Source organism: Neovison vison, chromosome 1 (assembly GCF_020171115.1).
Source record: "Neovison vison isolate M4711 chromosome 1, ASM_NN_V1, whole genome shotgun sequence".
Taxonomy (NCBI): Eukaryota; Metazoa; Chordata; class Mammalia; order Carnivora; family Mustelidae; genus Neogale; species Neogale vison.
In genome coordinates, this window is record NC_058091.1 from 209,982,726 (window position 1) to 210,007,632 (window position 24,907).

The 24,907-nt window shown below is 35.6% G+C and overlaps 1 protein-coding gene across 5 annotated transcripts in view; it reads left to right on the forward strand.

The window, feature by feature from the left end:
* Nucleotides 1-24,907, forward strand: part of SSBP2 (single stranded DNA binding protein 2) — a 330,924-nt gene that overhangs the window by 93,154 nt on the left and 212,863 nt on the right. For all 5 annotated transcript variants that reach the window (XM_044266152.1, XM_044266159.1, XM_044266141.1 and 2 more), the window contains exon 2: nucleotides 18,781-18,853. In XM_044266152.1, coding sequence (XP_044122087.1) covers nucleotides 18,781-18,853 — 73 coding nt within the window. The remainder of the gene's footprint in view (nucleotides 1-18,780; nucleotides 18,854-24,907) is intronic.

Consider the following 24,907-nt stretch of genomic DNA (forward strand, 5'->3'; position numbering starts at 1 on the left):
AGCCCAAAGCAGACACTTAACTGACTGAGCCACTGAGTGCCCAGAGAATATTATAAATTGTAATTACATTCCCAGATGATACCCATAATATAGTTGAATTATGGAACTAACAATATTATGGTCCTCCCTGCTTTTTTTTTTTTTTTTTTTTGAAGATGTCAGTTCCAACTATGAATCTAAAATTTAGAGAATCTATTTAGCTATACAAGCAATTCCCATGACCAGGAGAATGTTCCTCCTCTTTTTTTTTTTTTTTTCTTCTTTCTGATTTCCATACCCCTAAACAACAGGGAGTGTTTCCATTTCTTCTCCCAGCTAATTGACAGTAGAGGACATTTCTTTACTTCCTTTGGTAGTGGCGCTGTCAATAGGAGAATGAATGATTTCTGCAGCTGTGATGGGAAGGAGATATGGACTAATGGAAGTTAGAGAAATGGGTGAAGTAACTGTAGCTGGAGACAGATACATGAAAGACCATTCTAGAGATGGAGAATCTTTGGCACCTAGAAAAGGAAGGATGGGCGTTCAGGGGAGCTGAAATAGTATTGGGATGGGGTCAAATTGGCCTGAAAAGAGTGAGGTAGAGTAAGTTGGAGAGTAGATGGTAGAACAGGGAACTGGACGGGAATGTTTAACAAGAGCTGCACAAAAGGGAGCTGGAATCTTGGCAGTTAGCCCAGCCAGGGGCTTGAATTTCTCAGATGTGGCAGGTTTGCATGATTGACATTTGCAAGACAGATTCTGCCTATACACCGTTTCCCTTTTTTTGACACTTTTTTTTTTGGTAATATCATTAGGAATTGTTAAAATGTCCATTGAACACATGGATTGGTTTTAAAAAATGTTACTTTTATGCACTTGAAATTCTTTTATTAAATTTTCCTTTAAATTACATAATCTTTGAAATATTTTCAAAGATGAATATTGTATCATTTAGCATAAACTAAAAACAGTGTAAAATAAATTCTGTTAAAAGAAAAAAAACCCACTATGAAATAGGAAAATATGGCAAGTAAGCCTCTTTTAATCGAGGTAAAGAGAGAAGTAATTTCTAGCAATTATATGGTTAGTTTACATTAACTTTTCTATACTGTCTACTGTTTAGAGCTATGAGCATAGTAATCCTATTTTTAAAAAATTTCTGTCCTAATTCCAGCATTCTTGCCATATCAGACTTTGGTTCTGATGCTTGTTGGGTCTCTTCAAACTGTGTTTTTTGCCTTTGGTATGCCTTGTAACTTTCTGTTGAAAGGTGGACGTGGTGTGTTGGTGTAAGGACCTGTAGTAAATGGGTGTTTAGAAATAGAGTGGAGAGATGTGTGAAGGCAGCTAGGAGGGTGGAGACATTCTCTAGTTTTAGGATTAAGTCTGAGTCTTTTGTTGAGCCTGTGCCTCTGGACGATGAAGGTCCCCAGGGCTTCTCAGGATGATTGCCCCCTTAGCTGGTGCAGGATGCTTAGAGGAGGCTGGAGTTTTGTATTTCTCTTCCCCGACATGGAAGGAAGGCTAGAGCTGGCTGGAGTTGGGTATGTCATTTACCCCAGGTACGTTAGGCTCTAATGAAACTCTAGCAGTTTAGGCTGTAGCCAAATAGTTTCTCCTGAGAACAGGCCTTTTAAAGGTTAATAGAGGCATCTGGCTGTCTCAGTCAGTAGAGCATACAACTCTTGATCTTGGAATTATAAATTTGCGCCCCACACTGAGTGGAGAGATTACTTAAAAATAAAATCTTTAAAAAAAGAAAAGAAAAAAAAAGAAAACTTGAATCCTCTAGTGTATTTAAAAATGGTTGCTTTCCCCTTCCTTCCCATGCCAGAAGCATGAGGAGATTTTTCTCTGATAGTCACTGTGAGAAACAGGTTGGACTCATGGAAATAAAACTCACCATAATGTAGGAGCCCCCTATGCCTGGGTTCTCCGGAGTTTTTATCTCTCAGATTTGTCCACTCTGAGCCTCTAGCCATTTGTCAGTTATAGTTCAGGTTTTTCTTCACAGGCCCTGGTTCCTGAGTAGATTCCTCCTCAGGGGTTTATGCTCTGATTAGGAATATTTTTCTATATCTACCTGTCTGTCTGTACAGTTTGGCCGGCAGTAGTTTGCTCTGTGACCTCTCCTCTCTCACAGATCTAAGCAGAGTTGCTGATTTTCCACTTTGTTCAACTCCTTAAGATGGAGTGAAGACTTCTAAGTTTCTTACTTGCCAGAACAGAAATGAAAAGTTCGATAGGCAGCTTTTTATGCTTTGAGGGCACATTAATTTTATAAATAAATTACCTGCCTCTGTGACCGAAAGTGGAAGTATCAGAATATTGGGGGAAAGGAGAGTAGACTTGAAAGGAAGAGCACTATACTGAGACCGAAATAAACTTGAGAAACAGATGGAAAGTTGTACTTTTTAATCCATATTTCAGTGGCTGAATGACCTTGTATAAATTTTGAAATTTTCCTGGGTATAATTTTTGTCTTTGACTTGCTGTGAGGATTAATCAGATGGAATTTTCTCCGTTCCTTTTTTCCCCCTCTTTTCTTTTTCCTTTCCCTTTCACCTCCCTCCCTCCCTTCTTGCCTTCTTTCCTTCCCTTCTACTAACACCTTCTTACTTATATTAACACCTGTCCAGAGACAAGAGACATGCCAGAGACATGCTAAAGCTGCAAAGATGATTAATAATTTTTTTCCAGTTTCAAATTCTTAAAGAAAACCTAGATACAGTATTCTGTGGTAATTATTTATTTTGCCTTCTTTCTTTCTTTTTCTTTTGGGGGGGGAGAGAAAAAGGGAGAGAGAGAGGAGGAAGGAGCAGAGGGAGATAGAGAGAAAGAATCTTAAGCAGGCTCTGTGCCCAGTGTGGAGCCTGATGTGGGGCTCGATCTCACAGCCCTGAGATCATGGCCTGAGCCAAAATCAAGAGTTGGACATTTAACTGACTGAGCCACCCACATGCCCCTATTTGCATAATTTCTATAATAAAGGTACAATGATGTCACCAAGAGAAAGGAAAATTTAGAGAGGAGATGGTGATCAGGAAAAGTTTCACAGTTAAGACACATTGGATTAAACTTTTCAAGGAGAAAACCATTTTTCTGGTTTAACAGGAGGAAAGAAGTTCATGCAGTGGTATTGTGCAAACACAGGTAGCTGTGTAGCAATGCTATCCATTCAGAAAAGTCTTCCATTTGGTTTCCTCATGAGTGTGCTAGCAAATTAGCACACACAAAAAGTTGAGTTAGCAAATCTGGGCAGGCTGTGTTTGCCATGGTGAGCTATCTGGCCTTTCTCTTGTAGTTATGAGAATCCACTGATGATCAGGGAAGCAACTTTAAGAGATTGAAGGCTTGTAATGATCTTTTGACGTCACTATGGAGAGGAGTGAGGATGAGGGAAAGGAAGACCAGTTCAAATACTATTAGAGTAATCTGGGAAACTGGCAGGAAAGGGCATTGCCAGAGAAAATAATGTATGAGTCATAGACTTAAGGATCTAGAATCTGTAGTGACTGATTGCGTATCAGGCAAAAGTAAGGAATTGAGGAATGACCATCAGTTTTTTGGTTTGGAGAGCTGAATGGATAGATGCCATTAAAGAGGAAGAAGAGGGGCACCTGGGTGGCTCAGTCAGCTGAGCAATTGCCTTTCAGCTCAGGTCATTATCTCAGGGTTCTGAGATTGAGCCCTGTATCGGGCTCCCTGCTCAGTGGGAAGTCCGTTTCTTCCTTTCCTTCTCCCTCTGCCCCTCCCCCTGCTTGTGTGCTCACTCTCTCTCTCTCTCTGTCAGATAAATAAAATCTTTTAAAAAAATAAAAATAAAAAGGAAGAGAAAGGATTATGGCCTTTAAGTTGCCTGGGGAGAAATCAGGTAGATGTGCCCAGTAAACAGTTGAATAAATCCATCTGGAGCTTTTAGCAAATTCTGAGTTTCAGATAGAGGTTTAGTAGTGCAAAGCATTGACTGTTTTCTATGGACGGGCCTACTGATTCTGAGGAAAACATGTAGAAGGAGAAGAGGACCATGAAGTAAACTTAAGGAATGTCAACGATTTAAGGGTAAGTGGAGGAAAAAAACTTGTAGGAAAAACAAAGCAAAGAAAGTGATTTGATATTTGAGGTCCAAAGGAGTAGTTATCCCCAGAATCACATACACTAAAGATGTACACTAAGATGGAGATTGTACAGTGACCACTTCTGACCCTGCAAAGCAGTTGGATCAAATTGTAGGAAAGTCAGTATCATGGGAAGGCTGGACAGGAGACCTGATTTGTCAGCATATGTGCTGGTTAGAAATTGATTAGGTTGCATAAGACCAAAAAGCCTAAATAATAATAAGATAAAATTTATTAGAACTGTGGAGATTGAGACTCCAGGTTTGCAATGGCAGTTCCATGAAATTGTCAGGGTTCTATACCCCTTCTAACTCTTGACTCTGATATTTTAGTCAGCTTGGGCTGCTATGACAAAGTACCACAGACTGAGTAGCTTACGGAAAATAGAAATTTATTTCACACGCTTTTGGAGGCCGGAAGTCCAAGATCAGAGTGCCAGCGTGGTCTGTTTCTGATGAGGACTCTCTTTCACCAGGTAAACTGCCAACTTCTCTTTGTACCCTCACACAACGGAGAGAAAGCTAGCTAGCCCTCTGGCCTCTTCTGGTCAGGGTACTAATCCCATTTATGAAGACTCCACCCTTCTGATCGACTGACCTCCCAAAAGCCCACCTTCAGATACTGTCAAAAGCCCCACCTTCAGATACCGTCGAACTGGAAGTAGAGCTTCAGCACGTGTATTTGCAGGGGAGAGGGGGGACACAAACATTCAGTGCATTGCATCTGGCATTCCCAAAGTGGTCTCATTCTCATGACTCAAGATGGAGGCTCAGAGCCCTCATATTCTCCTTACAGGCTGAGAGCAGGATAAGGGAACATAGAAGAGTGTATAAGTAAATCGATTTCTCTTTGGCCAAACTTGAGCCAAGTGAACATACCCAGCTTTGAGGGAAATAGGGGAACATTATATTTTAGTTGGAGAACCATAAACTCAATGAAAATTGTGGCTTCTTCCTACTGGTGAGCGACCTCAGAGGGAACTAATAAGTCTCTGCTATAGAAGAGGTTTAAAATTCTTTCTGTGTGTATGTGTTTGGGGGAGAATAATAGAAACTTCTCAGAGCTCTGCAAATTTGGTTAGTCTGCTGTTTTGGCCTTTCATGGTATTTCTCTTGTATGTTACTGTGGATAATCAGAAGGGAGCTGTTTAAAGACAGGAAGAGATTATGCACTTGACAGTGTTTGGATCGGTAGACCATTCTGCTCTCAAACACATTTAGTTTTGCAGATATTTAGGGAAGCCAATTATAGAAGGCAGACCTTTGCTAAAATATTTTACTTATGCTTTATGTTATATTTTGATATGCCAAGAAAATATTGAAATGGCATAGTAATCTGGTTTATCACCGTGAACCTATTATAACACATTTTCTGTTTAGCTGGCTATGTAATTGTCAATATTAGTGTAATTTATCCCCTTCAACTGTTTTGGAATAAAAAGTGTGGTTTCTAATTATAGGGTAGATTAGGTTAAAAGGATTAAACTAATATAGGATGTAGTAATTCTCTGCTCTTTGAAAAGCTAACATCTGGGGAAATTTGGAAGGAGTAAATATGTTTAGAAATTGCCTGTTCTCTTAGTGTCTTATGGTGATATATCTCTTTCTTTTTATTGATTGGAACTCTGCTTGCTCTGGTTTTACCTGTCAAACCAACATACATGGAGTTCATTGAATAATTTTTGACTGGTAGGGTTAGATTTTTCCCATAGATAAACACTTTACATTTTTGATTTGGTAACTTTAGTGCATTGGTCCACACAGATCTATAGGAACTACAGAGGCTTATATAGTGGAGAAAAAAAAGAGTTCATCTTCTTAATGTTTGCTTATCGGGGCAGAGTGATGAGAGAGGTGGTTGTGCTAGCCAGTTACCTTAGGTTCAACTTTGAGAGGTGAGCTTGCCACTTCTTTTTCCTTTACTTGGTCACAGAGTAACATTTTCTGGATATATAATTTCTTTGAGGAAGATATTGAATCATATTTTGCTATATTTTTCTAGATATAGTGGTCTAAGCTTTAAGAGTCACACATACTGATCTCAGCTCTTCTACCAAATAGTTCAGTTGCTCTAGGCCATATTTTATTTAAAATAAGATTATATAATCTTGTACTTGGGAAGTACTTTAAAGGTCATCCAGTCCAAACTTCTGTTCAATGAATAAAGCCTCTTCAGTATCCCCATATTCAGCCTGTAGTTTTAGTGTTTGGACACTCATATTTCCCAATCCCAAAATGGTTCTTTCCCAACCCATGACATTTTGGATAGCTTTAATGGTTACTTGAGTTACAATTTACCTTTTTCTTACTGTAACCAGTGGTTTAGCTCCACCCTTTGTAAACATATGAAATTAGACCAATCCCTCTAATAATTGGCAACCTATTAAATATTAAGGCCTTTTCTTTTTGGTGGCTATATATCACTGACACTTTCAACCACTGTTTATGATTTGTCTTTTTTTTTTTTCCTTCCTCATACTTCTAGGAATATTACCTCTCCTTTCTCGTTCTATGCTTTATTAACACATTTAAAGATAAAATTAGCCCTTTTGGCAGGGCAGTCAAATATGCTATTAATTCACAAACTTACAGTCAACTAAAACCTGTCTTTTTACATGGGCTGTTATTAGTTATATTTGTTTATCCTGTACAGGTTTTTTGATTCTAGCATGGGATTTTACATTTATTTTTGTTAACCTTAATCAGATTTAGTGCAGTGTTTGAGAGTATTTGTTCTTTTGGGATATGAATCCAGGAATCTAAATATATTAGTTATCTCCTAAATTTTGTTTTCAAATTTGCTGCTTATGCTGTGATTGCTTATCTAAAATCAGGGAGTTAGTTTGATTATTTCTATCTAGACTTAAGGAAGCTGGATTTCTTAGCTCACTTTCTTTTCTTTGATTTAGGCACCCATGAATGCTAAATTTTTCTTAATGCAATTGATTAGAAATTGAATATCTGGAGATTAATTATGTAGAGGTTCATGTTGTGTTTAATTTTGTTTAGTTACCCACCCCCGGCTGTTTTTCTCTTTTATCTATTGGTAATATTGGCTTCTTATGTGGAGATCTATTTTAGATACTTATTTTAGATACAAATACAACTGAGGAATCAGACTAAGTCTATCTAAATTTGAAAAATATCAATTCCACTTTCTGACATTTAAAAAAGAAGTGGGTTTTTGCTTATGTTTTTGAACATAAAATAAATTTCTGTATTCTAAAGCTTTTCATGGTACCCTAAATTTTAATTAGGAGATGTGATAGGGAATGGCTTCTAGATAAACATTTTTTTTCAATTACTCATGTATATAATAAGGCTCATTTTAATATAAGCTGAAAAAATAATTAAGAGAATTATGTAAAAAATTCTTAATAAAATAAAATTACCGTAAGTTGCTGCTCAATAAATTACTTTCATATGAGAAAGCATTTTATAAGCAGTATAACACTATAAATTTAAGTTGCTATTATTACTATATTATATTTCATAATACCGAGTAGAATCTTTCTGTTGTGTACTGATATATAGAAATCTGTCTCAATAATAGAATATCTTATGAAACCACTTTATTACTTTCGGGTACACTGAGAATTTTACTTTGACCACCAGTGTCGAATATAATATAGGTAATTCTTTCATGCTATTATCCTTTTTTTAAAAATCTCCTTTTCTTCCTGCTTATCCCATTTCCTTTAATACCTAGATTAACTGCCATTTCCTCTGTCAGTTGAAGCTCTTTTGTCAAGAGTCTGTTATAATGGCCTCTTCCTATTCTGGTTTCTTGATGTTTTGTTGTCTGGACACCCATCATATGCTACTTTATATTACTGATCTTATTTTTAATTGTATGTTTCATCCCATTAACAGTTCTGAAAATTACCTTAGAGCAAAGTTTGTATCTTTATTTCCCTCCTAACACCTAGACTAATAGTATGAGCTTAATAACTGTTGATGGTGATCAGCGTACGTGTTTATTTGTAAAGTTTCTCAGAATGAAAATAGTTTGTTTTTAACATTAGATATTTATATATTTATTTTTATGTTACTGATTTGTTAAACTCTTTCTTGGTGTAAAGATATATTCTCTGACCATATTGCCATAGATTCATCATTAGTGGGTCTTAAAGTAATATTTCATTGGTTCTCAGTACCTTATACAAAATAGATGCTTAAGAGTTGTCTAGGAATGAGGTGAATAAATGGTCTGAAAGACTGAATGCTGTAAGTGTCTTACATATTTCAAACCAATGCTAGGAAAATCTGGAAAAAAAACCCAAATACGTAGTTCTGATGATTTTATGTGGAACTTTAAAAAACAATAGCTCCAAGGAATTTTTTAAAAATTACCATACATTTATATGTGCTGCAAATTAGAGGGGAAGAATTATCCTTTGTCTTTCTTGACTTGCAGTTCTCCTTTGAGCACCTGCTTACTTCCTTCTGTAGTATTAAGAGTTCTGGATCCTTGTGTCTGTAGCTCTAGTCTTTTGAAGCATTTCTTTTTCGTTCTTCCTATACCTTAAGGAGTACAGATCAGAGACATTGCTGGAATTTGTTATGAGAAAAACTCTTCCAAAATTACTCTAGGGAAAATGGAAAATGGATCATAAGCACTAGCCTCACTTAATGGTGCATGTTAATGTGGATGCTTTAAATATGACAATAATGAGGTAGGTCCAACTAAAGTATATCACTATATGCCAAATGTTGTTATAGCTAGATGATCTTAGAGATCTGGCTGAGGTTAAGGAAGTTGGAATAAGGGAAAACATTAAAAAAGAAGGTGCAAAAAGTAGTAGGAATGTAGAGGTGCCTGGGTGGCTCAGTCAGTTAAATGTCTGCTTTTGGCCTTGGGTCATGATCCCACAGTCTCATGATCAAGCCCCACATCAGGCTTCTGCTCAGCAGGGAGTTTGCTTCTCCCTCCACACCGCACTTGTGCTCTCTCTCTCTCAGATAAATAAATAAAATCTTAAAAAAAAAATAGTAGGGAATGTAAAGTGAATGGGGGAAAAAACCAGATGTAAAGCACAATAGATCTAAATGCCAAAATGGCATGTACAAAGGTTAGAAAAGAGAATTAATAGGAAGAATTGAGAAAAATAAGGGTGATAAAGTCCAGAGGAAATTCTGAGTAAGTTATTTTGGTGTTTAGTAGCCGGCAGGAAAGCATTAGAGGTCTTTTAAATATTTTCTACTCATCTTAACTTCTTGAGATATATAATTTACATTATTTAGAAGGAAGATTTTCTTGGTTATAGTATATTGAAATAACATTCTTAGATTAAACTATTACTGTTCATCTGCATTTGAGGAAAATGTTCTGTATAAATAATAATTTAAAATAAGCTTGGGGAAGGAGCTATGAGCTCATGACTAAGTTTTAAAATAATTTTTTCTTGATTATAGGAAATTTGCAAAATATAGAACAGTACAGAGAAGGAAGTAAGATGCTCCATTACCCATTGCGATCACCTTTAAAAAATACTTTTTTTAAAAAAAGACCAATTTTAGGTTCGCAGCAAAATTGAGTAAAGGTACAATATACACCTTGTACTCACTGGCCAAGTCATTTACCAACCTGAATATTATCTTAATATCTCTGAGTTGATACCCAATATCACTTTTTTTTTTTTTTGGTACTCACCTTTGCTTAAAGCTACTTTCTAGCCAAATCAATCTGGCTACACATTTATGCTGTTACAAGCTCTATTTGGGTTGTTAAAATGAGGGTTAAGTCTACTTTTACTCCAAAACTAGCTTAGTTCTACCTCTGATGTGTTACCTGTGGTTCCCTTCTGAATGCTCTTGGTGTTCATAGAGGTCTTTCTACTGTGAGTAGTTAGTGGTTTCCCAGCCCTGTGTGAGTAATGTTCTTTGGCCAACCTGATGGAATTTCATTTTTATATGCAAAAGGCCTCCTATGCAGATTGTTAGAGCTTTTTTCCTGCGTAGCGCCCTCCTGTCTGATATTCTGCCCACAGATTCCAGCTGCCTTAATCCCTCTCAAATTTGATCATATAGTTTATCCAGTTTTATAGTTGCCTAAAGAAAGAGGGCAACTTCAGTCCCATGGCATTAGTAGAAGTCTTACTCCATGGCATACTCCACCATGGCATAAGTAGTAGTCTGGTGTCTGACGTTAATTTTGATATTAAAACGTTGAAATAGTGTATGGGAAGACTTTCAAGGTTAGAAAGGATTGAGAAGGATTAGTGTTCTAGGTAAATGTAAGGAAGATCTACCCTCCATAAGGATAACACAGAAAGTAAAGACTTTAACTATATATATCAAGATTCCATAGGCAAATGGGGGCCTGGGTATTAAGTATAAAATTTTCCAGCTGAATTGAAATGAAGTAAGTACAATTATCAAGTATAGTCAGCGCTGTATTTATAATGTATTTAGCTTAGACAGAAGATTGGATGGAAAATTTTCTATGAATTTTCTACAAGTAATTGTTTCTACAAACTGTCGATTAATTTTTTATGAATTCTCATTTTTATATCTTAGCTTTTTTTTAGTTCTCCCACATTGATAGTAGTCATTTTAATCCTGAATGTACCTGTCTATGTAAGGCATGTGTTTCTGTTTTTAGGTACACCAAATCATTTAATTTCAAATCATATTCCCAAACATTACTTATCTATCATAAATGACATCAGTGAGACATTAGCAGAGTTACATATTTCTTATGCTCAGATATCCATGTAATCGTTAAATCTTTCGTTCTTGTCCCTCCCTCAACCGATACAGTTGTCCCTGCCCTAGAACATTTAGTATCTTTAATATCTGTATATCTATCCGGTATCTATTTCTTTAAAACTGATACCAAGTATATAAAAAAATAGACATTTTAGTGTGTTTAAAACAAAGGCTGGGGGCACCTGGGTGGCTCAGTGGGTTAAAGCCTCTGCCTTCGGCTCAGGTCATGATCTCAGGGTCCTGGGATCAAGTCCCGCATCAGGCTGTTCGCTCAGTGGGGAGCCTGCTTTCCCCTCTCTCTCTGCCTGCCTCTCTGCCTACTTGTGATCTCTCTGTCTGTCAAATAAATAAATAAAATCTTAAAAACCAAAGGCTGGGTTTTAATATTATTATGTGGTTGCATAGATAGTTTTTGACACTTCAAATCAGTTTTTTTAGCTTCACTGTTAATGATGAAGAACTTTAAAAAGAGGATGTTAGAAACAGATTTCTAATTTTTTATACCTCCTTAGCACCAGGGTATAAGCTCTGTTGAAAATTTGATCGGGCTGATCTAGTGTCACTGCTAAACTACTTACAATCTCATCAGTAGCCTCTCAGTAGCGGTGAAATGCTCTTTGCTACTTGTTAGCTAGCTGTGATCCAGCTAACTACTGGCATTTTATCACCTAGGAATCACATTTGGACACTGATACGTGTCATTGGTCAACACTGGAATAATACAGTGGCTCAGGAATAAGAGAGATCTCTTTTCTAGATCCAATAGAAATTAATCTGCTTTAAGTTTCCTGTATCTAAGTCTTCTCTGGTTACTGACATTGGGATTTAAGCACAAAAGATGGGGACTAAATTTTGGATGTAGCATTTCAGATACATACAGCTAAATAGTGCGAAATAGTGCGAAATGGCAAAAGCTAGACCATTCTTTACAAATATCCCTCTTGTAGTCCTCTACCATCTTTTTGTTTATACCCTAACCTTATGTTTTTAAAGGAAGTAAAGAGGAGAGAAGGAAGTTATTGCCTTTTAAGGATTTATTTTATTAAAATGGCAAATAAAACATCAACTACCATGATTAAATAGATTTATTTAAATTATTTCTTTAAAAAAGATCCTTTTTTTTTTGTATGTAGGGATTGAATCAGTGTGCCAGAATGGTTTTGCCAGTGTTCATGTTGTCAAACTATAGTATTTTATTGAGAGGGTGAAGCTTAAGGGGATGTTAATGCTAAAATAGATATCCAAGGGGATATCTGACACTTCTCATTTGAATGTCTTGAATGGAAGAAACTAAAGGATTCTATAAGAGGCTTATACATGGGGTAGAGAGTCATTCATTAAAAAATATGTATTGGGGGCGCCTGGGTGGCTCAGTGGGTTAAGCCGCTGCCTTCGGCTCAGGTCATGGTCTCAGGGTCCTGGGATCGAGTCCCGCATCGGGCTCTCTGCTCAGCAGGGGCCTGCTTCCCTTCCCCTCTCTCTGCCTGCCTCTCTGCCTACTGTGATCTCTCTCTGTCAAATAAATAAATAAAATCTTAAAAAAAAAAATATGTATTGGATGGGTGCCTGGCTGGCTCAGTTGGTGGAGCACGTGCTCTCGATCTTGGGGTTGTAAGTTCAAGCCGCTGGGTGTGGAAAGTACTTAAACATAAAATCTAAAAAAAAAAAAGTATTGGATACTTACCATTTCAGACACTGGAGATAGAGATAAGATAGGTAAAGTACATTATAATAATATAATTTCAAAACAAGTTAAGAATAGTATTTTTTTTAAGTTAGTATCCAACCTTGTCATCCATCTGCCTTTGTACATATAGTAAATTAACCAAAAGAATTTTTTTTCTTTTTTTTCAGGGCCCAACCGAATTAATTTTGAAATTACAAATGGGGATCTGTTAACTTGAAAGCTTTATGTTTATTTGAATCTTTTTTCCTTTTCCCTTGCTAAATGTAAGAAGATGGCAAAATGCCAATAATTAGTTTTAATCACCGAAGTTTGGAATGGATGAATGTTTTTCATATTAAATGGCAGCTTTCTCTTGCTTTTCATTTTCAACACTACATCTTGAACTGTTAAAAGGATAGTGTGTAAAAGATAGGTTCTTTAATAGGTAACAGACAGACTTAAGTTTGAAAAGTACATATAGGACATTATGGTCAGGCTGACAGACATGGTCATTTTATATAGGTAGTTGGATTTTTTCATTGCATAGACACTTACCTAATATTTCCACATAGTTCATAACTGTGTCCCTCATAGGGATATTGTTAGCCATAATAAAATGTTATCCACACATTATTAAAAAATGGCACACATTATAGTATATGTTCCTGAAAAGTTTGATAAATATTAATTTATGTTATTAGAACGAACACATGTAAGGTAACTTGATAAATCCTGTTCACAAGATAAAAACATCCTTTCGTCATAATAATGGTCATATCCACTTTACTGTTCTCTAAATTCACATTTTAAAAAATTAGGCCTTTTCTATTAGCCAACTTTTGTGAAATAATGATTTTTTAAAATAATTGTATACATACATACATAGATAATTTACATATGTACATATACATGTATGTAGAAAGACAGGATTTAGCTCTGAATTGTAGAATGTATTCACCTTTTACTTATGTGTAGCTTGGAAATCTTATTTGCAAATGAACAACCCTGTTCTAGAAAACTTTTTAATATCTTGCCCATAGTTCCTTTTTTCCCCTACCATTTCCTTTGGAGGAAGAGATTTAATCTCAAATTAGATGGGTAAATTATAGAAAGAATTGAGTGAAGTAAGGTCTTTACCCCTTTCCCAGACTGTAAAGTCCTTCATTTGCAAGGATGGTTGAGAATTTGCTGTGAATTAGACTGAGTGACAGTGCCTGTTGTATATGCCTTATTAGTTTTATACTTAGTTGTCCTAGTACTGTTAAGTGATAGGCATGTAACAGAGTTTGTTCATGGGAATGATAAAAATTTCTTTCTTTGTTAGATTTTGTAATAGTCAAAAGCTAAATTTGAAGTAATTTTATTTAGTTGTATCGTAATGACATTTTCACAGATTTTAAAGTTCAATAGTTAGGCAGAGAGAAGTCACTTAAGTGCTTATTGAATAGATTTATAAATAAATTCCGAGTTATATTTTCAAGCATGAAATTAACTAACGCAAAAATATTTCACTGTAACTCCAGCCAGTTTATTTATTTATTTATTCTTTGATTGTTCTGTATAATTTTTGGTTAAAAATTTTTGTGCATTAAGCTTTTCTAAATTTAGGATGATTTCTTTAGCTAGATTCCTAGTAATGGAATTATTGGGTTAAGGGTATAAACTTTTTTCCCCCAAATTCTTGATGTATACTTAATGCCAGATTGGCTCTGAAACACTAATACCAGTTTGCTGTCATCAGCAGTATGCATGTCCATTCCCTCACATATGGTGTGTTTAAGAATTTTAATCCCATTGTTGCTTTAGTGTATATTTCCTTGATTCACAGTGATGTTTAACATTCTCTTCATTTAAAATTAGTTGTGATTAGGGATGCCTGGGTTACTCAGTCGGATGAGCATCTGCCTTTGGATCAGTTATGCTCTTGGGGTCCTGGGATTGAGCCCTGAGTCTGGCTCCCTGCTCAGCCAGGAGCCTGCTTCTCCCTCTGCCCTTACCCCCTGCTGTGCTCTTTCTCTCTCACTGTCAAATAAATATATACAATCTTTAAAAAAGATAATTAAAAGTATCTAAATCTGCTCCCCCCCCAAAAAAAAACCCTGACCAAAATTAAGTCAAACAACAAACTAGGAAAAAATGCTAAAATATTATCAGAGGTTTCATATTTTTATCTAGTCAAATATCTTAGATTATTGTGTGGTATGAGTGGCACAAAGTTTAAAACTTTTGCTGGAGACACAAAGGTACTATTATGATTGTTAATTAGAGGGCAATGCTGTAAGGAAAGTTGCCCTCAGGTTTTCTGCATGTTATATGGGGATGTTTGCTCCCACTTGAAGTAAGCCATAAGGTTTTAAAGCATTGTTTAGGTTTTCTTTTCCTGTCTGTTACCAGTTAGTCTTCATCTGTTACTTCTTACTATTATTAATGTTTCTACCATTAGCTATAACTCATGTTTCCTTCTACTCTGCTTCTATGGACAGTATATATACATATACATATGTATATGTGTATAAACTCTTACTGCATGATTCTTAATTTTTTCATGTATTTGGATCACATTATAATTCATTAGGTTAAATGCCACTCTACTTTATCAAAAGTAGTTAAATTTTTTAAAGATTCTGAAAAGGAAAAAATATTAATTTGAGAGTATAAACATTAAAATGAATATATAAACATTTAAATGTTTATATATTCAATATTTATTTATTTATTTAATTTATTTTTTTTTAAAGATTTTATTTATTTATTTGACAGAGAGAGAAATCACAAGCAGGCAGAGAGGCAGGCAGAGAGAGAGGAGGAAGCAGGCTCCCCGCTGAGCAGAGAGCCCGATGCGGGACTCGATCCCAGGACCCTGGGATCATGACCTGAGCCGAAGGCAGAGGCTTAACCCACTGAGCCACCCAGGCGCCCCAATATTTATTTTTTAAATTTCTACAGTTCAGTAGAAATTGAACCCAAGTAAAATGTTTTCTTATGTTTGGTGATCTCATGGCACAGGTAAAGGACTTTGCCATGATTACCTACATGGGTGGGTTAATGTCACTCCCCATTCCTCTGGAATCCTCTGTGTTCAAATGATATCTTTTACTATAGGGCTTTTCCCCCAGAACCTTCTGGAGATTTTACTTCTGGTGGCCCTGATGCCTCTATTGTGGGGACCTCATGGGAAATACACAGTACCTGTATCTGAAGCTAGAGCAACTGTTCTTGCTGTTGTGGTGGTTCTGAGTGGTCCATCAAGAGCAAGAAGAGGATAGAAAGAGTTGGCAAATGTGGGAGAGATTATGACATTAGAGTCCAGTACATGATTGATAATATGTTATTGGATGTGAGGAAATTAGCTGAAATTTTAACAGTCATGTTACTATTTACTGTGTACTCTAATTCTTCTGACAATTTTACAAGGAAGATATTCTTTCTATTTTACAAATGAGGAAAAATCTCAGATTCTATTTCACTCAAGGGTGGCACAGGTACAATAAACAGATGAAGAGATGAGTTTAACTTTGGATATGATCAATTTAACAGAAGGATCTTGTTAGGAACTTCAGTAGTTTAGAGAAGCAGATTTGGAGCTTGGTTGAGACAATAGGGCTAAAAAGATAGGTTTGGAAAATGTTATGCATGGAGATGGTAGTTAAAATATTGGAGATTTGCTGGTGATATATTATGGAGTCGTCATGGCAGTAGAATTAATTAATTGTTCACCCATGCAGTGCTCCCTGCCACTCTTTCTACAGCATAGATCTTGGCTGCTTGAAAGCGTTAATTTTGTTCAAGGGAGGTCACAGAACTTGGACATATGAGGTGGAATAATGGATAGGTTTTTTCAGCCCTGTCCCACTGTATCACCCTATTGGTGATACGCTGCTACAGCACAGACTCTAAGGGTGGGAAGGCAGGCACACCACTTGGAAGATGCTTTAGAATTTTTTGTTATGTCATTTGAAACGCCTTTCCTCCATTGATTCTGTGCCCTTTCCAATACTTTTTTTTTTTTTTTTTATAGTCACTGTCTTAGACCCATAGAGAAAGAATAGGGATTGTTGCTTCTAATTCCCTTTACAAAGAGATACCCTTTTTGCTACCTAATTAATTGAAAGAAAACATAGTAGAAATATATTAGCCTCTTTAATATTATGGAGAAGAGATTACGAGGAAGTGATTTGCTTAATTTTAAGGCATGGTGTTCATTGCAAGGACACAGCAACAGGTATGCTCTGGCCTGGACTATTCTGGGGGCTGTTCTGTTACCACCACCATGGGGTCTCTCCTTCACATTCTGCCTCTCGCTTCCTATTTTTCTAAGCGTGGTGGAACATGCTATTTTTTACCCTTTGGCTCAGGCTAGGTTTTTGTCTGGCCTGTGACACGGGTCTGGTGCAAAGCTTAAGATTTGACAAACTGCAAAGAATTACTTGGGGCTAGATTTCCTCTCAGGCAGTAGGGGGGACACAGTCCTTGGTAGGCAAATTTGAGGCTTCATAGTGTCTCCCGGAAAAATTCACAAATCTCTTTTTTGAGATGAGATTTGCCAACATGGTCACTGAATCATGTGATGGGGTTGGGAATCATTGTTGGAGGGATAGGTTGTGTCGAATACAAAGAATGTGTGATAAGGGGCACCTGGGTGGCTCAGTGGTTAAAGCCTCTGCCTTCCGCTTGGGTCATGATCCCAGGATCCTGGGATGGAGCCCCGCATCGGGCTCTCTGCTCAGCGGAGATCCTGCTTCTTCCTCTCTCTCTCTGCCTGCCTCTCTGCCTACTTGTGATCTCTCTCTGTCAAGTAAATAAATAAAATCTTAAAAAAAAAAAAAAAAGAACGTGTGATAAGAATCACCAGTAGGGCTTATTTTTTGGAAACTATAGAAGTATTCCAATTCCTGTATCCGTTATGGACTTTGGGGATGAACCACACTTCCACAGGAGATACTGCTATTGAAAGACACATGTCATGTCCCTCATGTGTGTTAAGGCAGAAAAAGTGTTGAGAAGCATGATCTAAGAAGTGTCATTCAACTTGAAGAGGTTAGGATATGTTTCCAACTACATACTTTTTAATCTATGATTAATTTTAACAGATGTCTGTCTCCTCTCCTGTGGTACTTAATAACCACAGAGAAATTCTCATTTTAAGTGTTTGGCAGTTTTGGAATGGGGAAAGAGCTAAAAGGACAGAGCAATTGAATTTGTACAGGCTTTCTCTTTTCATTACATGCATGATGTTTTTTTCATGAAAATGAAGAAAATATTCATTTTTGCAAATGCTATCAATCTTTAACAATCAAAAATTCACTTGGCAAGAGAAATAGTGTAGCTCTATGGAATTGTGGTTATTATTACATTGTTTTGTTTACTGTAAACCTGGCTTAATATTGGTAAATATAGCGTAGCAGAAACTGAACTGTTGTGAGCTATCTGGGCATCAGTCCAAGATATCATTAAAAATACTGCCTCAGACTAATTTGGGTTTATGAATAATATTTTGTTAACAGCTCAACTGAAATTGAGCCACATGGTGTAGCTTAAAATTCTGAATCCACAAGATAATGAGAGTAGCATAAGTGTATAGTGCATACTTAATATTCTGTATTTGAATGATAAATTTATATGTAATTTTGCATTAACCTTTAAACTCTAAGTACCCAAATGCTTAATATGATTTGATATTTTTGAACTTTACTTAATGCTGTTGTTTGCTAAAAATTTGAATCCTTATAAGCTAACATATTATCTTATTGGTTTAACAATCAAACCTAAAGAGTAAGGAGAGGTTGCTTGAACAAATATTAAAAATGAGCTTTTAGCACCCATTTTGGCGTACGGATGTACAAAAAGCTGGAGTTTATGTTACTGTTCACCAAAAAGATCAAAGGATATAAAGTTGTTAGAAAGGTCCAATTACTTAATTCATTTATTTTTATAATGAAAGATAATAACTATACCTTAAAATAGGTTATAGAGATTATTAATGTTTGTTTACAAATTATTGATTATGTTAGGTATAACAAAGGAAATGAGGTTATGATAAGTGACATGATTCAAAAGAAAAAAATCCCTATTTAGATGTGTCTTTTCAAGAGAAGATACATTTGTCTTTTTTCTTTGTGTGCTGTTTAGTTTAAGTTCTTTCTGAACAGACATGTATGAAATTCCAATGACAAGATATGGGAAGAGTTGGTTTTCTGTTACTGTTGGTGTGTAAGATATTTTTGTAGTGAAACAATATGTGCATTATTTAAAGAAGGAATGTTAAATACATCTCTTCTCAATAAATATTTTATTCATTTTCCAGGTTAGCACTCTACGTATATGAATATCTGCTCCATGTAGGAGCTCAGAAATCGGCCCAAACATTTTTATCAGAGGTATGTTTGATATATTTTTGATATTTTACGTTGGTATCTTATATAAGTGAATGAAAATATTCTGTAACAATTATTTTAAAAAACTACTATTGTGTCTTATATAGTAACTGCTTGGTTATCAGTATCCCTAATATAGTCTTTGATTATTTGTCATCATTTTTAGTGTCCCATTTTCATGCCAATAACTGTCCACTCAATTTTCTAGTCATTTTTTTACCCCCGTAGAAATAGAAACTAATATTAGCCTTGGCAGTAATAATCAAGAAGGCAAATTTGCTTAAGAAAAAAAAGACAAATGCCTCCATATCTCTAGTTTTAGCTGTACCTTATTTTGGCATTATTCATAATTTTGTAAAATATGGTTTTGTTTGTTTTTATTTTGTATGGATAATAATGGATTGATGACTAAATTTCAGTTAGAAAACATTTTGATCTTATTTCAAGTTCTTATATCTTTTCCTAATTCCTCCACATTTTTTGAAGTTTGAATTTGAGCATTTTACAATGGTACTTTCCTCTTTTCTTCCTCATTTTATATAATGATGAGGATGAGGAGGATTTTATTGAGTTCTTTCATATGCTAGGCACATAATGTGCCAAAGTAACTTATATTATCTCTAATTCTTACAAGAAATTTGTAAGGCAGATGGTGTTATTCCTGTTTTACTGATAAGAACAATAGGGCTCAGAGAATTTATATAACTGGCTCATGGTGATATAGCTAAGTGAGTTATGGAACTGGAATTTAAGCCTAGATCTATGTTTATTTGAAAGCTTTTGGTTTTCCCCCATATCTGTGCTATACAGTATAGTAACCACTAGCTTTATATAGCTTTTTCAATGCTTGGAATATGACTAAGCCAGTTGAAAAGTGCCAAAAGTATGAAGTACACACTGGATTTTGAAGATTTTGTGAATAGAAGAACATAAAGTATCAATAATTTTAAAATTTTGATCTCATATTGAAATAATATTTTGGATATATTGGGTAAAATTAAATATATTACTAAAATTAATTTTACCATTTTTTTCTTTTCTAATGTGGTTACTAGAAAATTTTAAGTCACATATGCAGCTCTCATTTGTGGCCTGTGTTTATAGTATATAGGAAAAGTCCAGCTTGAAATAGTGTCTCTAGTTATTTCACTAGTTTGACCCCCACCACATCAGGAACATGACAGGCACCCCCTTGAACAAATTGCCCTCCCTGCCAGAGGTGCAGCCTTCTTGAGATTCACTTGATCCAAAAACAAATGCAGAAGTAAACAAACACACATAGATACCCAATCTTTTATCTAATTAATTAATATATGTGAACTGTTAGGGCCTATTTGCAAACAGGGAATTTGGGGTATGCTTAGAACATAGAAGAAATCGATTGTTTTACCATAGAATGAGTATATACAGTGTAAGAAAAATTGGATTTTAAGGTTTGTTCAAATTGAAACAGAAATTTCATCTCATGAAATCATTAATTAGAAGACTTTGTATTTCACCTTGCTACCCCACACTCACTGTTTGTTGTTATAGGGACAGTGAAGAGATTGCAAAAGTAATGCTCTTAATATTTGTATTCTTAATCACTGCCAACTTAGAAGATATTTAAAAGAAACCAAAGCCAGCTATGGAGATTTACAATTTTTATTTTAATGCAGTTGAAAACTTGATGAAACTTGATGAAAGGATTTACTGTTCTCTTTCTTTAGATCAAGGAGCATTTTGAATTAGTCAACTTGCTGAATCCTTGGGGGTTCCCATAACCATATATATATATACATATATATATAAAATATTTTTTTTTTGCCAAAATTGTAAGATGTCAGAGCCGTGATTCTTAGACTTCATGAAAAAGAAAAATGTTACTAACACATTTAAGAACATTGACTTAAATGGATTGTGTGGATCAAACATAACTAGATTGAAATAACTAGATATTATACCTATATACCCTGAATTGAACGGAATATGGATATACAAAATTTCTAAGTCTATTTGGTAAAAATGAACTTATAATTTCAGAAGAGATTCACACTTTCCTGACAAGTATTTACCATGATTTTATTTTCTCTGGCTTCATTTGGAATACGAAACTGAGGATTTCTCTGAATTATTAGTGTGGTTCAGTTTCACAAGAGGAATCAATTAAGCTGAAAAGAAAGTATTGTTACCAAGAAGATACAGTATTTCTGGACTTTGACGATTAGTGTATGTGATTCCCAGAACTATTCTTTACTTTGTAGCTTGCCAAACTCCAAGTAGACTGTGAAAATGCATTCTAATTACCTAAATAACCAATATAGCGTTTTCCGCATATAGAGAACAGCTAGGTTAATTGAGGCATGAGTTTCCCAAAATGTAAAAGAACAAGTTATGTCTGTTTGGACTTAACATGGGTAAATTTCCAAACATTTTCAAATAAAAGAAGCAAGATGAAGTATGGCATTTACGTGGAAACCATTGAACATAAAGGAACATGGTGCAATACTATATATTTTTGTATATATTTTTGTGGGTACATATTTATGAGTGTAACATATAGTAAAAAGTTTGAAAGAATATACATGCCAGACTAGTTTCTGAGAGTAGGGATTTTAAAGGAATTAAAGGGGAATTTTATCCTTACTTTTATACTTACATATATATATATATATACATAAACATATGTATATATATATACACACACACACACATATATATGTGTATATATATGTATACCCTATTTGCACATTTATTTATTTATTTAAGATTTTATTTATTTATTTGACAGAGAGATGGCGGTGAGAGAGGGAATAAGAGCAGGGAGAGTGGGAGAGGGAGAAGCAGCCTTCCTGCTTGTCAGGGAGCCTAATGCAGAGCTTGATCCTGGGACCCTGGGATCATGACCTGAGCTGAAGGCAGATGCCTAACAACTGAACCACCCAGGCATCCCTGTACAGTTATTTAAAAATAAAAATAATAGAAGAGAAAATACAAAATTATCTCAATTTCAAAATGGAACCTAGAAGTAGATTTGTGACAGGTCATTGCTAAGTACACCCTAGAGTTCTGAATAATTTTGGTTGGCTAAATTTCAGTACCTTTCTATACTCTTCCTCACACTAAGTTTCAACAGTAACTAGCTGCTTGTATTTGCCTATAAATACCATAGGCTTCTGTCACCTGGGCTTTACTTTGCCTAAAATCCCTCCCAATAAGGAGAATTTGCTTCTCCTTAGGAGGGTTTTCTCAGGGCTGAAGACTTTTGCATACTGTGCCAGGAAGCTTGGACTTTATCTTCTGGCAAAAGGGAGCTTTTGATGCTCTTTAAATAAAAGAGAAACATTGTTTGGTTTGTACTCTGGTGTCTGAGTCAACGGCAGTACCACTTTCCCTGCTCCCCAACTATGGTTAATAAAGGAAGGAGAATGTAATCTTTTAGGGCTTTGTACCCTGTTTAGCATTGCTTTCTCTCTTACTTTCACTTGGATCATATAGAAAATTAAAGGCTGCTTGTTGTAGAATGACTTCTTAAATAGTTTGAGAAGTAAAGGACCATCTTATCTAAGTTCTCGTGAGTCTATCCCCAGATTTTTTACCTAATTCAGGACAGTTTAACAAGGAACTTAAAGAAAAACTAGGAAGACCTGTTTATTTGGGTTGGGTATTGTGATACAATAAGTGTCAGCAATCACTCAGATATTCAATGTTCTTACCCTGGTTTAGGGCGAAGTAGAATACTTCTTCCCATTTTGTCATTCTCTGTCAGGATGAATGAGGATATTGGTGACTATGAAATTAATGAGCTTTTGAATCAGGATTTGCTGTGTTGAGCCACCTTTCCTTAGTGAGGGTTTCCTCTATAGGTAAAGTTATGAAAAGGTCACATTGGAACTCTAGACATCATCTGAAAAAGTAAGATGTATATCTTAGAGCCCAGTCTCTCACTAAGTTTGGCCTTTTTTTTTTTTTTTTTTTTCTAAAAGTAGGCTCTACAGTCAGCATGGAGCCCATTTGGGGCTTAACTTTAGGACCCTGAGATTAAAACCAGAGCGGAAATGGAGAGTCAGACCCTAACCATCTGACTGCCCACGTACCCCCATGGGTTTGGCCTTTCTGATAATGCCCTTGGCCTGGGCTATCGGAAACTAAACTGCTCTTAATAACTTTTGTTACCAGCCAGAACAGAGCCTAGAACAATTAGCCCAGCTAGTTTTTGTTTTTTTTTTTTTTTTCCTTAGTTAAAAGAGATCGCATTGAACTAATGATAGAAATCACATCACTACCCAGGTTATGTTAACTAGCTCATTGTTATATCCGAATGATGATAGATTCTAAACTATTACCTGAATCCCAAATATAGTTTCTACAGTTTGAAGTTTTCTTACCCCCATTAAGACAAAATTGAGCATTCTTTTTTTAAATTTTAAATTCAGTTAAGTACCATATAGTGTATTATTCATTTCAGAGATAGAGCTCAGTGATTCACCAATCTAAATACCCAGTGTTCATTACCTCACGTGCCCTCCTTAATGTCCCTCACTCAATTACCCCATCCCCTCATACTGAACATTCTTTAGAAATAGTCTCTATGTAGAACTCTTCCTCAGCTTTATCTTTTATTATCTTTTATTTATCTGTTATTATCTTTCAGTATTTAATAATTACAAATAGAATACTAAGAAATCTTTACATTCTATGTCAATTTTTGTTACTTTGAATTCATTAGAAACTATCCTTTTTCTGGTTATCTCATTTTATTATGCAAAGGTAATTCCAATTTACTCCTTAAATTTTACATGTTATTTGTCATGCCTCAGAATGAGGCTTCGTGACCTTACCAAATACAATTAAGAACTAGATTGTTGCAGATACCAAGGATTTTTTCCTTCTTAAGAATTTTACATTGTTTATGATAATAGCCCTTATTTGCCATAAGTTAGCCAGTAAGTTACCCAGAAATAGTAGCTTAAAAACATGTAGCAGATTGCTTCTTTAGATTTTATTAAGAATACTATAAATTATTGGGGCGCTTGGGTGGCTCAGTGGGTTAAGGCCTCTGCCTTCGGCTCGGGTCATGATCCCAGGGTCCTGGGATTGAGCCCCACATCGGGCTCTCTGCTCTGCAGGGAGCCTCTTCCTTCTCTCTCTCTCTCTCTGCCTGCTTGTGATCTCTGTTTGTCAAATAAATAAATAAAATCTTAAAAAAAAAAGAATGCTAAATTATTGAACATCACAGACTCTAAAACTTTGTTCTGCTTATCTTTCACTGAAAAGAAAAAATAAAAATTTCCTAACCAATTTCTTGAACTTTAGTTTGGAGTCAACATAGTATGTTAGGTAAGAGTAGTTGCTTTGGGGCCGGCCTACTGGGTTTGAATTATTTCGCTTACTTACTTAGTCTTCTTAATTATAAAAAGAAGATAATTGTAATAATACTTTAAAGTTGGGCTGAGATTTAATGAGTTAGTACCTGTAAAAGTAGGGCCGAGCATATAGTACATACTCAAAAGTGCTGTTTTTAAACTTCTTGACTAATTCTTTATACCTTGTGTAGTTTCTGTACTGGAGTAGAAATATAAATACATGTCTTATGTGTACATGTATGTTCCAAGTATCTGTCACTTGGATGGCCTGAAATTCTCCTGCCTCCTCGAGTTACCTTTCCTATCAAAATAGCTCCAGCTCTACTCCCTAATATTACAGGTTCCCACAAGTTCTTTCTAACATGTCTCGTCTTACTAGGGGAAGAGGGGCCTGGAGGTTCTCTTGCTGTAATTTCTTGCTCCCACCAAGTATTACAGCCCCACTGCTCCTCCTCCTTATGTTTGCTGTCTTTTCTTTGTCTGAGTTTCATATTTCTCTTATAGCCTCCAAGCTCCACTGGGTTGTTGCTCTTGTATATAAAAGATTGTTACTGAAGATTAGGGGAAAATTGAATGGTAGTCAGCCTTGTACAGTACAGGAAACATCAACTTGAATATTAAACATTACCTTTTTTGGTCTCCTTGCCATGGGAATTTCTTACTAGCTATTTACTGAAGGCTCCCAGTTGTCTTCTGTCTTGTTGACTCCTCA